The following is a 17,240-nucleotide window of genomic DNA, read 5'->3' on the forward strand; positions in this document are numbered from 1 at the left end:
TCCTGCAGTCCCTCAGGAGTCACTTTTGCATTTTTGTTTTGAAGGACGAATTCAGCTCCATTCTCTTTAAATCCACTCAATCCCCGCTTCCCTCACTGATTCATCCTTTGAAAATTGCGTTTTGGCCCGTTGCGTCTGCGCTTTGTGCATAAAAGAGACGTTTGCATTTGTGTGACTGGAAAAAAAAGTCCTTTTTTTTAAATATTATAATTATATTACCTGGCATTGGTTGTTTAGCAGATATTTATCTAAGTCTATGAGTCTTTTTTTGCCCTGGACGCGTTTTGGCATTTGAAAAGCTGGTACCTAAAAGAAAAAGGCTTCAGTCAAAGTTTGTGATTCAAAGACCGGAAACCCTCCCGGGCTGAGTTTGATGAAAATCCATTTTCTGGTAATATCTCGATCCGTTTTCTGGCTTAAATTCACCCACATGACAGCTTTGTGCCTTCCCTGAACCGTGCGTAAAAGTGATGGGTTTTGAGAGCCAAAGACGCGCCCAAATCTGATCTTAAGACTCTGACAGCTCCTGACCCCGCGGCCGCTGCGCGTCTGGCGAATTGCGATTCAAAAGAAAAATGATGTCATGCAAAGCCACAAGGGGACCTGGGATTTACCAAGTACCTTCCAGTTGAGCAGAAGTCCTGCCAAGTAAAGAACAACGTCCACCTCCTCCTCTCCTCCTCCTCCTCTTCCAGCAGCGACAAAAGAGATCGACGGAGAAGAATTGAGCAAATTATCTACTTTTCCGCTTTTCTTCCTGGACGGTAACGATCGGCAAGGTCTCGGCTCTCCGCACGCCGTTATCGAGCGAGCTGCGGCCGCCCCTTATTGTCGTCAATAAGCGGAGAAACCGGGCCGGTTATTTGGAGGGGGGTTCCCGGCAAATGATGCCCTTTCCTGTGGGCTGGTGAGTAGCAGCACCGACCCGCAGCTTCTTTTCAGCAGCTTGCTGTTGTCGCAGCGCGGTTGATGAGGAGGTGATGGACAGTCCTCTCCGCCGCCCAGCGGGGAACCTCGGCTCCCCCCCGGCTTCTGGGAGCCAGCCCGCGGGCTCCGACATGCTCACCTCCGGTGGCAGCAGTAGCAAGCCTCTCGCTTTCTCCATCGACCGAATTATGGCCAGGACACCCGAGCCCAAGTCGATACCGCTCCCCAGCTGGTTCCAGTCCGCTCCCATGGGGAAACCCGATGTCTGTCCGTCCTCGCTGCATTGCATGATCCCGTTGGTGCCGCTGGGGTACGAGCCGGGCCACCGGCTCAGCATCACCGGGCTGGATCCGGGCCACTTAGAAGCCTCTTCTCTCCCGGCTCCCGCAGACTTTTTGGGCTTTGGGTTGAACTATAAGAACCAGCAGGATGACTCCACCGTGAGCCAAACTGCTGGCCAGTACAAACTCTTCAGACCCCGGGTGGTGAACCAGTCCTCCTTCCCCACCATGGGCACAGTGTGCTATCTAAATTGCAGCGGGGACAGCGGCTCGTGTCCCCCGCCGGCCGGCCTAGTCAACCTGCACCCGATGGCATCGTACCTGCTCACCGCCCGACATAAAGCCTTCATGGCGGAGAAGAGCAAGCCGGGCCTACAGCAGGCCGGGGAGCGGTACCCGGTGTCCGGCGTGCAGGCCTTCAAGGAGCTGTCTCGGAGCCAGATCCAGCACTACATGAAGGATCAGGACCATATCCTCACTGACAAGATCTTTAAAGGCTCTGCGGCTGCAGCTGCGGCCGCCCGACTTAGCGGCTCCTGTCCGGGCAGCAAGCCCAAAGTTTTCACCTGCGAGGTCTGCGGCAAGGTGAGCGTCCTACGTATGATTTATTATATTTAATCTGTAACTGCAGTACGAAACTGAACAAAAACACATCCAATACTCCAAAACGTCTAATTTTAGGATATTAAACATTTAAAATTAAAAAAAACCACGAAGGGTGGGGGACAAATCTAATCAGTGTGATCGATTACAATAACATCTCGGTTTATTTCATGCTTTACGAAATAACCATAAAAGCAAACTTGGATGAAGTAATAGTAATAATGAAATTATATATTTTTTCCCCACGATGAATAGTTTTGGCTTTGAAATGTTGGGATTTATTTCACTTGTTCGTTCACAGGATAGCCTGTGTGAATTGTTTTTTTCTCTGAAAACGGCAGTGTGGCCCGCCATTTATCAAAGGCTATTCTAAAATATGAAGCCCCTCTCGATGCACTGCACGGACTAGAAACACTGGATGCGCAAATATTTTGATAAAAACAGAGATTTGCTGTATTCTAACATTCTCCAAATAAATTAAACTGACATCAATTATTTATTAAAAACGACCGGGTTGTTTGAATTAATTTTTTTTTCTTTTTTCTTTAAGCACTTTGAGCTTAATGTTTATGCACGTTCATTATTGTGGTAGTCGATAAACGACATTAATGTTATTGAAAGCCCATTAGATGACCCAATCTGATAATTAAAGGCCCCTCTATCTCTTCTTTCTTTCTTTCTTTCTTTCTTTCTTTCTTTCTTTCTTTCTTTCTTTCTTTCTTTCTTTCTTTCTTTCTTTCTTTCTTTCTTTCTTTCTTTCTTTCTTTCTTTCTTTCTTTCTTTCTTTCTTTCTCCCCATTTAATAAACCATTAAAGTGGGCAGTAAGATTGACATTTTCAATGGACAGTTTCTGTTTGTTCCTATTTTTCCGTCACTTACGAGTGTATGCAGGCTAAAATATACGTTTATATAAATATATGAGTGTTTTATTATTATTATAATTTTGTATTATTGTTGTTGTTTCTCCTGCTTAGGTGTTTAACGCGCACTACAACTTGACCCGCCACATGCCTGTACACACAGGCGCGCGACCGTTTGTGTGTAAAGTTTGTGGGAAAGGATTCCGGCAGGCGAGCACGCTGTGCCGTCACAAAATCATCCATACTCAGGTAAGATATAAAGAGGATATTCATTCAATTTAAAACTGGTCAATAATTATAACGCAGTATCCTATTTACAATAATTAGTCCTATTTGAAATGATGTGGTATTTATTCATTGTGACTCGTTCAGTGGGAACTCTGCTCCTAGCTGTAAGTTTCCATTGGAGAACTGACAAATATTTGGCTTATGTTTATGCTCGGTTACCATATTGACCACTTTATCGTTAAGTTCAAGTTTCGATAAAGTCACTCAGGTGATTTATAATGCCTAAAAGACCATCAATATGAAAAAAAAACATTTATAACAAAATGTTTAAACTTGTTTCCCTGTTGTTTTAAAAAAAATTATAAAACAAGAACTACAAATAAGTAGGGAACATGTTTTTTATTAAAAGATCTGTCAAATACTTTGAGAGATGGGCTGACAGACTCCAATAATAATATTGGGATGGTGGGCGGGGACACATTTGGATCACTGATTGTGATTCTCAACCCACCAATTTCTGCGATTTGGTCTTTCTGAAGAATTAGCTGTACGGAAAGCAGTCGAACAAATTAGGCTAATTGTTTCAATTACACTGTAGAATGACTTTAAAATCTACATTTCATTGTAAACTTTAATAATTGTAACGTTTTTTATTAATTAAAAAAATATCTTTAGCAAAAGAGAGGCATAAGAATCTGTTTGATATTTACACATTCAAGTTGAGCTGAAACGTAAAGTGGCCTCACCTTATCTGTCAATAAATATAAATCATATTGACTGCTTTAGAGCATTTTATTTTACTTTCCCTATCAAAGATCATTTTTGGGAATATTCATGCCGGATTTTAAGGCCTCAAACTAAGAGCCACTGCTCAGTCTGTTTGTTAGGATTGAGCTCCTCCTATGGTGTGATTGTGACACTGCTTTAACATACAACAACAACAAAAAAATCCTGTACTCCTAGCCAAATGTTTCCACTGGAAATGTGAATAAAGTTAAAAATGGAAGCAAATAAATTGACTTATTCTTAAAAAATACATCTGTGAAAATATCAGGCCAATTATCAATATCTCCACATGTAAAACTCTTGTGATATTCTGAAATATTTCTGAATGATTTGCCACACTGTGACTGCATTGTTTGCAGGAAAAACCTCACAAATGTAACCAGTGTGGAAAAGCCTTCAACCGGAGCTCCACCCTCAACACTCACACACGCATCCATGCAGGATACAAACCGTTTGTGTGCGAGTTTTGCGGAAAAGGATTTCATCAGAAAGGTCAGTTAAGGAAGAACTTGAGTGTTATTCTTCTTTTTCTTCTTTCATCTTTTTCTGTAACAGAACTGGAGCTCAAACAAACCAGCTAACTTTTTTAGTAACTCTCTTTATGTTTTACATGTTGACTGAAACACTTCTGATTCTCATAATTTACTAGTAACATATATGATTATAGTTTCACTATTGTGTTCTATGTCCTTTTAATTATAGTGTTTGTTAAATACAGAAAAAAATTCACTTTCCTCTAGTTCTGCTCCCTTTTTCACCTCTTATTCCAAACATTTTGAGGCAGTCTTATTTGAAGCAAACATTAATGTCCCTTCCCTTAATATGATGATTTTCAGAGGCTAGATAGAAATATGTAAATGTCTTATTTAACATCAGTTAGTAACCGTCATAGTCAGTGGTTAAAATCAGGTTTAATGCTAATTAGCAGAAGCTATTACCTGTCAGTCCGCATTTTGATGAGTTTTTAAAGCAAGTAAAATAACAAAGCTCCAAAGAGGAAAATTCGAAAAACAAAAAGACAGATCAGCAGGTGTGATGCTGACTGTACTTTATTGTCCTTGTGGGAACAATCTGCAACAGACTCCATACCGCTTTTCTAGATATAATAAATACCAAACACAAACATAAAACAGAGGACATTTAAAATGTTACATGAACGAATATGTGCACAAACTGTAATGTAGCACCTTTTTAATGAGTGTTGATGGAAGTGTTCAGCACTTTTAAATTAATTATAGTCTTGTATTAAATTTTCGACTTAAGTAGCCTAAAGTCCAGAAATATTTAACATGAAGTCTCAGAAAAAAATGCACTACTGGCATAAATTTTATCATGAAACTTATAATTCACAGAGCATTTATGTCAACACAAATCATACATGTTGCAGCTGGCAAAGATGGGGCTGACTTTACACTGCTGGTCTGCTAAATGTATGAAAAGACATCATGTTTTATTTGTTGATACATGTGAATATATGGCACACTTTTTGTACATTTTGGAGCTTTCTATTCTCTGCAAGAGGCATAATTCAGACTCTTATGAAGTAAATTATTATCAAATTAGAAATATTTGTATTTTCTAAAATCTAAAATACTCATTTGGTGCTTTTGTACCTTAAAATTCACAATTAGTCTACCTGACTGACTAAATTGTCATATCAGCTGGCTTAATTTGGCCCCTTGTTTCTTTCTTGTGCAGCTAGCAGATGAAATTAATCCTCTGTCTTTGAGGTGCTGACGTCTCAGTTACATTATTTACTCCCAGCATCTATGATTCTAACCACGCCTATCAACATTTCACGATCTGTTTTACTTTCTTAATCTGGATTCTGGAAGCTGCACAGATTGCTAGAGAGATTTATTTAGAAAATACCCTCCTTTGTCACAATCCTCACACTATAGATATTTCAGTTTCACAAGGATAAATAACTGTATTAACATCATTAAGCAACTAGGAAATCTGTCATTAGATAGCTTCACACTACAGAATTAATGTTTACTCAGTTGAAATATTTACAGGCTATATTTTTTTTATTTATCCTGTTATTCAGTAAAATTTTACTCCTGTGCTCCTATGTTCTGTGCACTTCTGGCAGTGGTTCCCACCATGGAGTCAGAAGATATTATATTACTTTTATTTATTTTACACGTCAGGCTTCCAAAATGTATTTGAATGTAATGTAATCTGTCATTAAATTGAAAATCCCTTTTTTTATTTTTTTTTTTTATTTATTTTTTTATCTACTTTCAGTTCATACATACAGTGTCTACAACATAAAACAAAGCTTCACTGTAAAAAAAACAACAACTAAGTAGTCAAAAAGGTTGAAAGCCGCTAATTCAAAGCTATATACACGGTATAAATTTTGGTTTCAGATAGAAACAATGCAATGTTCCTGCTACAAATCAAATTGTATTCATTCAATACACGGAGGGATGTTGCTGCTACAGCTTTACTTGCTCTGTATGACTGTTACTTATATTGTTAAATATTGATGTTTGTTGACTATTTTTGGGTTCAAAATCTGCAGATTAAAGCTGCAACGCTCAGTTGATTACTCGATTAGTCGACTGACAGAAAACGAACCTGCAACTATTCTTACTGAGCACTTTATCAGAAACACTCGAGCACTCTACAATAGCTGTACAACAGCTCTGCCATAAATTCAGAAAATTATGTTCAGGCAATTTTGCTCCTCTCACCTATGTTTATGGGGTTAAAATGTATGAATCTTTGGATTTAGCTTCTCAAAAATGTAGATTTGATGCTTCTCTTTTAATGTTGGTCGACAAAACAGAACAAAGTGGCAGGTACGAGTTTATACATCTTAACCTTTTCCAATATTTTCTGCCACTGCAACTAATGAACCTTTTTTTATTTTTTTTATTTTTTTTTTACTAAGGCCCTGAAAAAATATTCAATGGTTTTATCACAGAAAGACTGAAAATAAAGTAATCACACCAAATGTCAGAAAACATGCTTGTTTCTCTGCTTTGGTCCCATTTCATATACTCCTCGTAAGGTAATGTCATTCTAATGCTGTTAGGACAACAGATTCTTCTGAAATCCTGGAAATTACAACAAAATTCAATGTTATTGTTCTTTAAATGCTTTCATTTCTTTTCCTCAATGGATGTCTTGTCCTCTGACCAATGCAGGAAACTACAAGAACCACAAGCTGACGCACAGTGGGGAGAAACAGTTCAAGTGCTCCATTTGCAGCAAGGCGTTCCACCAGGTGTACAACCTCACCTTCCACATGCACACACACAATGACAAGAAGCCCTTCACCTGCCCCACCTGCGGCAAGGGCTTCTGCAGGAACTTTGACCTGAAGAAACACATCCGGAAACTGCACGACCCAGCTGGTGCAAGGTCACCCCCGCAGGCCTGATAGACCTGAACAATGACTCTTTCCACTCCCTCCAAACACACCAAAACACACACCTAAAAGTAAACTCCAATCCTTGGAAGGCAGAAGACCTCTAAGTTTTAAGGAGAAGATTTCGTGCCCTTAAGTTGATAACTTCTGAGCTGTTTTCACTCAAACGAGTAAATAGTTAATGTGATAAAACATAAATATTTATTTATATTGTGATTTTGTTCCTTTAAGTGTGTTTTTTTACTCTTAAAAATATATTCTTAAAATGTTTTTTTTAGACTAAATATCTTTAAATTTGACATCATTCCCTCAAAATTATTGGCTAATGTGCTCATTATAGTTCTTTTGTTACCCAAAGTTAGTCATTTGCCCCCTTAAATTATGTAATTAATTTCCATCAATAATTAAATCAGATCATTTAATGTCTATTGCATAGCCATGAAACTCTCTAAATCTTTAAATCTTGTAAAGGGGTTTTTGCAAATCAGAATCAAATCAAAGTAACCAAATTTTATGACATTATGTGTTCTGTGTGTTGTTTCAGGAAATTTCGGCAGGTTTAATGACCTGAATTGAAGTGGAGTTGCCTTTAATTGTTTAGACAAATAGCTTTGAATTTGACCCTTTAAATTCAAAATCATGGCAGATCATGGCAAAAATGCTAGATTAAACTAGACTACTGCTATTGTATCCTGGCAGTGTTGAGGAATCTTTGACATGAATTTTAACTTTGACACTTGAAATCAGAGAAATATCATATGCTTGTTGATCAAAATGTTTGAAGTGGAGAGGATTGCACTGGAAAAGAACGATAGTATTTCAAATAGCCTAGCAAGTTAGTCAAGAGAAACTAAAACACCTTTGTGTTTAACAGACAATGTCTGCAGCCACATATCTCAATCAAAACTAAATTTACAACGTATTCAATCCAAGTATATGATTATTATATTATCAGCCTTTAAGAGTTAAGTAATTTAAGGGTACAAGTTTCCAAATAGCAGGATCTTTGGTAAACAAGTACATTAAAGGAAGTGGTTTATGACGAATGCTTTTGTTTAAATGTTTACATAAATTTTGTCCTGTATAAAACTGAAGGACTTGTGAGAGATATACAAAGAATAAGAGGCTGTGCAGTGAATCAAGCTCCAAAACCACAAAGAGTCTCCCTGTCTGGTAAAACAGCTACAACTGTTTTTGCAGACTGACAAGGATCCATCAGGACCACAAAAAATAGATTTCCATGTGTAAAATTAGTTACACGCCCCTTTTAAATCTCCGGCAACAAAGATGATAACTAATTGTTTTGTTTACTAGCAGCAATTTCAGAAATGGACACATATATAATGGTCAATTTTGGTATCTCAGGTGGAGTTGACAGACAAAACACACTGATGCGTGACTTAAGTGTTTCTAAAACTTTGCCACATCCCGGCTCAACAAGCGCATTATTACTTTAAATATATTAAATTTAATTGGATTTTGTAATATTATAATACATTTCTTTGAATAATCCTATCAGTTTAGCTTGCCTGATTGAGCGCACAAAGTCTGTCATTTGAAAAAATAAAAGCAAAAATTCCTACAAATATAGACATTTTATTAGTACAAATGTACCTCACCAGCAATGTCACTCAGAAGAAACACAAAGGTAAACCACGTTCTTGACTCCTCAAGGCCTGTTGACCTCAAACTTGACCCTTCCCTTGAAACTGACTATACAAAACCAAAAGCCATCAGGGCACTTCCTAATCCCTCTCAGTTTATGGTGGCCCCTCAGATCTAATATGACCTGACTCTTACTCTTTACCTCTTGCCCCTCTGGCCCTGACGGCGACCTTGACACTCACCCTTGATTGGCTGTGATGCTTCTGTCTCTCTCAGCTTGTGTTGGACTAAGGACACTTGACGGAGGACAAACAGAACTTTCCTTTCCTCTGATTGTTAGTCCATTATGCTATTATAATAGAGGGTAATTATTACATTATGACTCCTCAGTGATTACCAGTTTTTATTATTTTACGGATAAATATCAGGATTTGAGATTGATGAACTCCAGAAATGATCAAGTGATGAAGCGGCAACGGTGAAACAGCACACATCCCATTGTGTTCCATCGCATTGTAATTGTCAAAAACAGAATTTGTACCATTTTATAGGTAAAATCTTGTCATGTTCTTCATTTTTCTAAATGTCAACAAACCCCACTCACTAAAACACCAAATGTGTATTAAACCACCTCTGAAAATAGCCCCTATGAAACTCCAGTCTTAGTAAGTTTTGCTGAAAACTACAGTGCCTAGCTGTTTTAGGACATTAATTGGCCCTATTGAAAAAAATAGAACCATTGTTTTCTTTTTCTTTTTTTGTTGTTGTTTATAAAGATTTTGTTCTTTTCATAGCATTTGTTGACAATAAGAAAAAAATTAAAAACAAAGGATTGTAATTTAACATATTTATGCCATAAATGTACAGTATTCAAAAACGCATTTCTTACAATGAACGGAGACTATTGAGATGTAATTGAGAAGGGTGAATCCCTTTTAAGTTTAAATTTGTCTGAACCTTACAAGTGTAAAATTCACCTTGTTTTTTTCCCCCTTAGCTTTCAACCACACTGTTTCTCACAATGTTCATCAATTAATAGAGTTTACTTGTCATTATAATGGGACCCAAATTTGAAACTTGAGTCACATGATAACAGGTGGCCATATTCAGTATATCCAAAAATGCTCTGTGCTTAAACAGCTTTAAGAGTTTTTGCAAGTGTTTAATTTCATACTGGGGGAACAGTGTAGAAGTTAAGGACTTCTTTCAAACAAGGAAAGTCATTTTTGTTGTTTTGTTTCATTTTTAGAGGAATAAGAAATTTGTTTTCATTGTTGATAGTTGAGATTTAGGAACTTGGTAACATCACTGAAAATAAGTCAGATCATTATATTACTACCTCTAGAAAAACCTAAGCCTCCTTTCCACCAAAAATCCTCTGAACATTTACTGTAGCTCAAGGGACTAATTTCTGAGAACTTTCCAAGGAACTTATGGTCATTTGATTATCTGTTTTTTTCCATTAAGGGCTTAAGGGCCTGAAAGATCAGACATATTAGTAGGCTGATGAATCCGAACGCCTTTTTACTATGTCATTTTTGAGTCCAAAAATAATTGAAAAATAGGTAATATCTTGAAGGAAATATCAAGGTAGACCTTCTCATTTTAGATTGCTACTGGATATTTGGCTGTAAAAGGCTAAACAGTTTTTTAAAAATTTAAATGCTGGCACACTTAACCAATCAAGGTTTAGCATTGCAAGTTCCACCCCAAATGCCCTGGTGCAGAGGGTGGTTGGGGTGCAAAACTATCTCCTTGGAACGTTATTTTGATCCTGGTGCCTCTGGTGGAAAGACAGATGGAGGAACTGAAATCCTCAAAGGGTTCTTAGGATCCAGAGACAGTTCCTGTGGTGGAAACGTGGCTTTATTAAGAGACAAACTTCCTGCCACACTCACTGTAGTTGTGTGCACACTTTTCCTGTGCAATAAGTGAGTATGACTTATATCTAAAGGGCGCTCACTTTTGTGACTACCAAAGAGGTTTAAATAATCTGGATAAAAAAATGTTCTTACTGATAACACCATGCACAGTCACAGATCTCAGCAATTACAGTGGCCAAACAGATCAAAATGAGTCTCAAGTTGTAATAAACCAGAACTATCCTTACCTTTAGTATTATAACTGTGTTTAAAAAAGGACTATAATTCCAATGCTGTTCAGGTAATCTGGATCTGAACACCATCAAACTAAAGCAGAGAGCTGAAAGCTCGCTAGGTTTCTATCTAAATGTATCCCGAATTTTGAGAAAATCTGCAAGATAATTTTTCTTTTTTTCTTTCCCATTTAGTGGAGCTTCATGCACGTCTGTCCATTGCATTTCTATTTTACTGTTTTAGCAACTTTAGAATTTTCAGTGTTCCCCAAACAATGTCTTTGATGTTGAAAGTGTTTAGAAAAATGGGTGGACGGAAACACACATGCTACATGTGAAATAAGATCTGTAAAGAGAGGCTTTAACCCCTTAAAAAGAAACTCAAAAAATAAACAAGCAAAACAAATAAAACCCTAAAAACAAATAAAACCCAAAGTTTGTTTACTCACTTCTACATTTCTGGTCCTGACTGACAGAGAAGAATGAGCCAGTCAGTCTGTTTAAATTTTTGATTTCAAGCTCAGGATTCGTGTAAAAATAAGTGTTTTGTGATATTCATTTTAAAGTGCACCACTGTTATAATTTTGAGAAGATCAGAACTGAAGAGTAAAGTATATATAATTTTTTTTTTTTTTTTTAAAAACAAACTTTTTTTGTCATCGTGTAAAGTTCCTTGGGGAGGAGGGTGGTCTTGATGCAGGCTCTTTACAACAAAAACGTAATAAATAAACGCTGTGTGTTCACTTCTTTAACACATTCTTCAACTACAAACATTAACCAGAATACACTGACAAGATACTGGCAAACAAAAGGAGAATTCTAGGTGCATACATTCAAAATTTGTTCATCAAAGAATGTGACTGAGTTAAATCAGAAAAAATACTTTTGAAGGCAACATTTTGATATAACAACTATTACTTAATTTGACTTTAAAAAAAACTATGAAAAACGGAACATTTTTGTATTTTGGAGTGGTCATAACTCCGGCAACACTTCGACAGACTAACGTGTTTTGGAATGTGGCTTCCTTCAGGGTCCTCAAACCAATACAGAGAGCATTTCAGTAAAGGTGGGTTTTAACACAAAATGTGTATTTTTTTTTAAAATGGTTAAAGATTTTACATACAGTTGGGTCCAAAAGTCTAAAACCACATCCGTCCAATTTTTCATGTAAACTAAACCTGGAAATAATCAGAAAAATTTAGCTTTAGAAACATGTTTAAACACAAGAAGTTCTGACATGTAAAATGAAGATGTAACATTTCAGATTCTGCACCAAGGTCATCAATCTAACTGAAGTCGATTAGTAGCATTGATCATGTTCACTCCTTTGTACATAAAGTCTGATTTCTTTGAGATGTATCCTTCTATTGAAGCGGTATATGAAGCAGTGTTCAGATGACACTGATTAGTGACTCATCAAAGGCTTGTTCAAGGAAATCAATTTGCAGCCATTGTTCACCTGTATAAACCTGCTATCAAAACTAAGTGAAAAAGTCAGTAGTCAGATTTTTATTCTAAGCAAATGGGATTGTTTTGGGATTATGGCTTAATTGAAGGTTTCTATGGGGGCATAGCACTCTGATACCCTCCAAATAAAAATTGGATCAGCTGTATCAAAGCACAATCAGGCAGACCAAAAATTTAGCACAACATCAAAGCTGTGTTCAACTGAAAGATAAAAAAATTAAAAAAACTTCAACACATACAGAATTTGCTAAATAAAGAACACGAGACTCCAATCAGCAAAAGTTTATCTAAGAAGGGAAACAAGGCCAAATGCTGATTCTACAAGAGTTGGTTTTTTTTGTTTTACTTTGGAGAGCAAAGAAACACTCTCCGGTCATTTTTTTCAATGTTTATTTAATTCAATTTTATTTATATAGCGCCAAATCACAACACAGGTTATTTCATGGCAGAACTTTACAACATTATACAGAGAAACCCAACAATTCAACAATTCCCACAAAAGCTAGGAGGGGGAAAAAAAAAACTCCTCTTAAGGGAGAAAAACCTCCAACAGAGGGAAGGAAAAACTCCCTCTTAACAGGAAGAAACCTCCAACAGAACCAGGCTCAGAGGAGGGCGGCCATCTGCCTCAGTCGGTTGGGGTGAGAGGAGAGCAGAGAGAGAAAAGGACAGCATAGAGATCCAAAACATGAACTGTTGGTGGGGCCAACAATCACAGAGCAGAGACATGCAGCTCCATGGCCGGGACATCTGCAAAAGAAAGAACAGAAACTACCCGAGCGAGGGAACTGAATGGAGACAACAGACAATAAGCAAAAACTACGGGAGAGAGAAAGCATGAAGTTAATGACATGTAATGGTGGGGTATGAGTTTATAGAGACTCTTTCAAGTGAGAGGAAAGAAGTCTCCCAGCAGCCTGGGCCTATAACAGCATAACTAAAAGATGGTTCAGCCCTAACTACACGCTTTATCAAAAAGGAACGTTTTTAGTCTAACCTTAAAGCTGGAAAAGGTTTGTGCTGAAAAAAATCTCTATAGTAATGTATGTACTGCTGCATTCATGAAACCGAAACAAGGCTTATATCAGACAGGATAACTAGAAATCCTTGCTGAATCCCTTATTCAGGTTTTGTAAAACAGCCCCTCACAAGTGTTCCTTATAAAGTGCTTGCTGGATACATATTTTCATCATTTCTACAAAATGAGCAGTAACTTACCCTACACAATCAAACTGAGCTCCTTATATACACCTGCTTGCACTAATTAGCCCGGACATACCATCTACAGGTGAGTATATATCAACAATTAGTATGTACAGTAAATATCTACCTTAATCCACCAACCCAAAGATATTAACAATATTTTTCTAATATTTACAGTCCCTATAAATAAACATCAATGCATACTTTACATAAATAAACATAGTAACACATACATCTCAACTTCCCCCTACCTGCTTCCTGTGGTTGGTACTTCCCGAAACTATAAATTGGTGCTCAAGCCCCCTATTGTGCCCGAACACCCTGGGAAGAGGAAACAGGTAGAGGTGAGTTATTGCAATATTTCAACCACATTTCATCTTTAGTTTGGAAATATATTTATTGTTCTGACACATATTATTGCAATCAGTAAGTTCAATCATTCACTCACTACATATGTATATTTGTTTGTTTCCAGAAAAAAGAAAAGGAACGTCCCAGCAGTGCACATGGTTCCCAGCATCTACAATTTTACAATAAATTTGGCAGCTTTATTATCACACGAATCTCATGAATATTGTCCGCAGTGCGTCCTTACACTGACTAATTGATGACAGATATGGATATGATTGGGGGGAAAAAAACGGCAAGTACAGCTGGATTGTAAAAAAAACAATTTGCTAGTTTCACTCGCGCACATTATTTCAGATATTTGCCAGAGAACACCAAGATTGGCAGCTTCGCCATTGGCGCCCTGTGCTCTTCACGGATGAGAGCAGGTTCACACTGAGCACATGTGACAGACGTGACAGAGTCCAGAGACGCCGTGGAGAACATTCTGCTGCCTGCAACATCCTCCAGCGTGACTGGTTTGGCGGTGGGTCAGCGGTGGTCTGGGGAGGCATTTCTTTGGAGGGCTGCACAGCCCTCCATGTGCTAGCCAGAGTTACCCTGACTGCCATTAGGTCAGCTCCATGAGATCCTCAGACCCATTGTAAGACCATATGCTGGTGCAGTGGGCCCTGGGTTCCTTCTGATGCGTGACAATGCTAGGCCTCATGTGGCTGGAGTGTGTCAGCAGTTCCTGCATGATGAAGGCGTTGATGCTATGGACTGGCCTGCCCGTTCCCCAGACCTGAATCCAATCCAGCACATCTGGGACATCATGTCCATCCACCAACGCCACGTCGCACCACAGACTGTCCAGGAGTTGACTGATGCTTTGATCCAGGTCTGGGAGGAGATCCCTCAGGAGAACATCCGTGGTCTCATCAGGAGCATGCCCAGGCGTTGTAGGGAGTGCATACAGGCACATGGAGGCCACACACACTACGGAGCCTCATTTTGACCTGTCTTGAGGAATATCCACAGAAGTTATGTTATGTAATGCAAGGGTTGCAAAGGATTGTTGTCAGTTAAAGGCAATTAACAATCGCATTGAATACTTCTGGATTATATTGTTGGACAATATTGGACTTTGGACTTTGAGGACCTTTATAGTTGGTCAACTGACACTTGAAGCAGGTGCAGTGCACTTTATAGCCTACCTAGGGAAGTGTGTGTGTGTGTGTGTGTGTGTGTGTGTGTGTGTGTGTGTGTGTGTGTGTGTGTGTGTGTGTGTGTGTGTGTGTGTGTGTGTAAAAACAATTGGAAGTAATATGCCCTTTTAATGGAGCGGCAAATTGTGGCTTTGGTCCGACCTGTCTTTTCCATCAGAAAGCCCTTGTCATGGGTGTTTCATCATCGATGATGTAATCAAGTGGGAAACACCCATGTTTTTATACTTTATTGCCATTATGACTTAATTTAAAGCACCTTTGCAACTTTATTTTCCATTTCTGATCATCTAAACAACTGCAATATTTATCAGACCTTAAGTGATAATATAAACAGCAATCTTCATTAGCATAAACTCATTTAATTAGCCTACCTTTTTTTTTTTTTTTTTTTATTTTTTAAGAAAATTGGCCAACTTCCCTGAGAACCTGGAAGAAACTGGTCTCAAATCAGAGTGGCTGTTGACTAAAATGCAATGTGATTAATTAAGCCTGGATTTTACCCTGGTCTGGAGCAGGCTAGTTGCATAGAAAATCTCTAGTAATTTATGTACTGCTGCATTCGTGAAACCAAAACATGGCTTAAATCAGGCAGGATAACTAGAAATCCTGGCTGAACTACTCGGGTTTTGTGAAACAGCCCCAGAGGTGTACAAATGTTCCTTTATAAAGTGCTTGCTGGATACATATTTTCGAAATTTCTATGAAATCTTTTTAGACACTTCTCGGTGCACCGTGGACAATGACGCTCTTCTAGTGATCTAATTTCTTTCATTTGTTTTACTACTTCAGTGGACATAATGTAAAACTATGTCAAATGTTTTATTACAAAATGAAATGTCCAAATCAGACAAATAAAAACTGGGTGTCAAATTCAAAACAATGCAATAGCAAGTCAAAGGTAAGACAAAATAATACACAATATTTATTAAATGAGCATAACAATTTTTGGATTTTCTAAATGCAGATTGACCTGAACTCCATGTTACTCAATGTCATTTCATCAGATTGCTTAAAAATACACAAGCATGCAGTCGAAAATTTTATCTGATAATTAGACAGAAATTGTGGCAATTGTTCTTATCCTTTGTTGAAAGAAATACAAGATCTATACAGGAGGGGATCTACAGTATAATTTGTATTCAACATAAAGGAAGCTAAACGTAACCAATTGGAGTAGCAGTTTACAGGTTAAATATAGCGAGATGACCATATATGAATAAGAATAACACAAAAATAAAGCTTACATGACAGGTGGACATTTCATTGGTCTAAGAAATGGGGACAATTTGCTACGATGCACTTTTTAGTTACTACAGACAAAGAAAATAAATATAAGTTCACGTGTTTGATGCACTTTGTTCCACAGCGAACAGCTGTTCGCTCTTTGGTCAGCTTACTCTGTCATACCAGTGCGACGAGCGGCGCAGGAGGCGGCTCCTCGGCTCTGGAAGCTGATTGGTCGAGAGACTTGCGTTACTACACGCTTCATAGACTGTACGGTAGTGATTTACAAACGTCCCCATACCTCCCCACCTTGTCACAAAGGGATACAGAGAACGCACATGTCGACTTATGAAGATTTGTCGAGCTCACTGGACTGCCCTTCCGAGAATTCCCAGTGGCGACAGGGCGTTTGCTTTGTACCCCGAGGAGGCTCTTACGGGAGGCCATTCACATAACTCCGCCGCTCTCCTGCAATTGATAATTTATGTCTTAGTTACTTAGTTTGAAGTGAAAACAAATCATACCGGAAATCCGTTGACTGCTTTCAGAATAAAAGACAAAATGGCACATTTGAGACAACTTTGGAAATTGGCTATAACTTAAATTACTATGATAAGGACAAAAAAAAAAAAAAAATGCACATTGTAATTAGATAGATAGATAGACTGTATTTTTTGCAGTGTGTGGTAATAACATCAAATGTTATCTGTACAGCAAGTAATTCAAGACCATATGTTTTTTAGTATTTTTTTGTATTGCAATGAATTATTCAAAATGGGATCACGGTTGAGACAGAATTTTTCCTTACTTCATAAAGCAAAAATAAATACAACGTATTGTTCATATACATACTTAGGCTATTATAATTAAAAAGTAAAGTGTCAGTAAAAAAAATAAAAATACAATTGACTATTCGGGAACTCCGAACACATTCAATTATTGCACTAGACCTAAGACGACTGACTACAAAATATTTTTTTATTTTGAAACTAACCGGAAACGGATTAGCTTACTCCGTG

General features: G+C 37.9%; 1 protein-coding gene across 1 annotated transcript; it reads left to right on the top strand.

Moving 5' to 3' along the window:
* The first annotated feature begins 886 nt into the window (after positions 1 to 886).
* fezf1 (FEZ family zinc finger 1) lies at positions 887 to 7,213 on the top strand. Its single transcript, XM_069718727.1, has 4 exons — positions 887 to 1,793; positions 2,787 to 2,921; positions 4,046 to 4,178; positions 6,845 to 7,213. Exons 1-4 carry the CDS (start codon positions 981 to 983, stop codon positions 7,078 to 7,080), a joined length of 1,317 nt encoding a protein of 438 aa, XP_069574828.1. The 5' UTR covers positions 887 to 980; the 3' UTR covers positions 7,081 to 7,213.
* The last annotated feature ends 10,027 nt before the right edge of the window (positions 7,214 to 17,240 follow it).

Source organism: Brachyistius frenatus, unplaced genomic scaffold (genome assembly GCF_029030835.1).
Source record: "Brachyistius frenatus isolate BFR_SWC_R1_liver_20210118 unplaced genomic scaffold, ASM2903083v1 Contig_197, whole genome shotgun sequence".
Lineage (NCBI taxonomy): Eukaryota > Metazoa > Chordata > Actinopteri > Embiotocidae > Brachyistius > Brachyistius frenatus.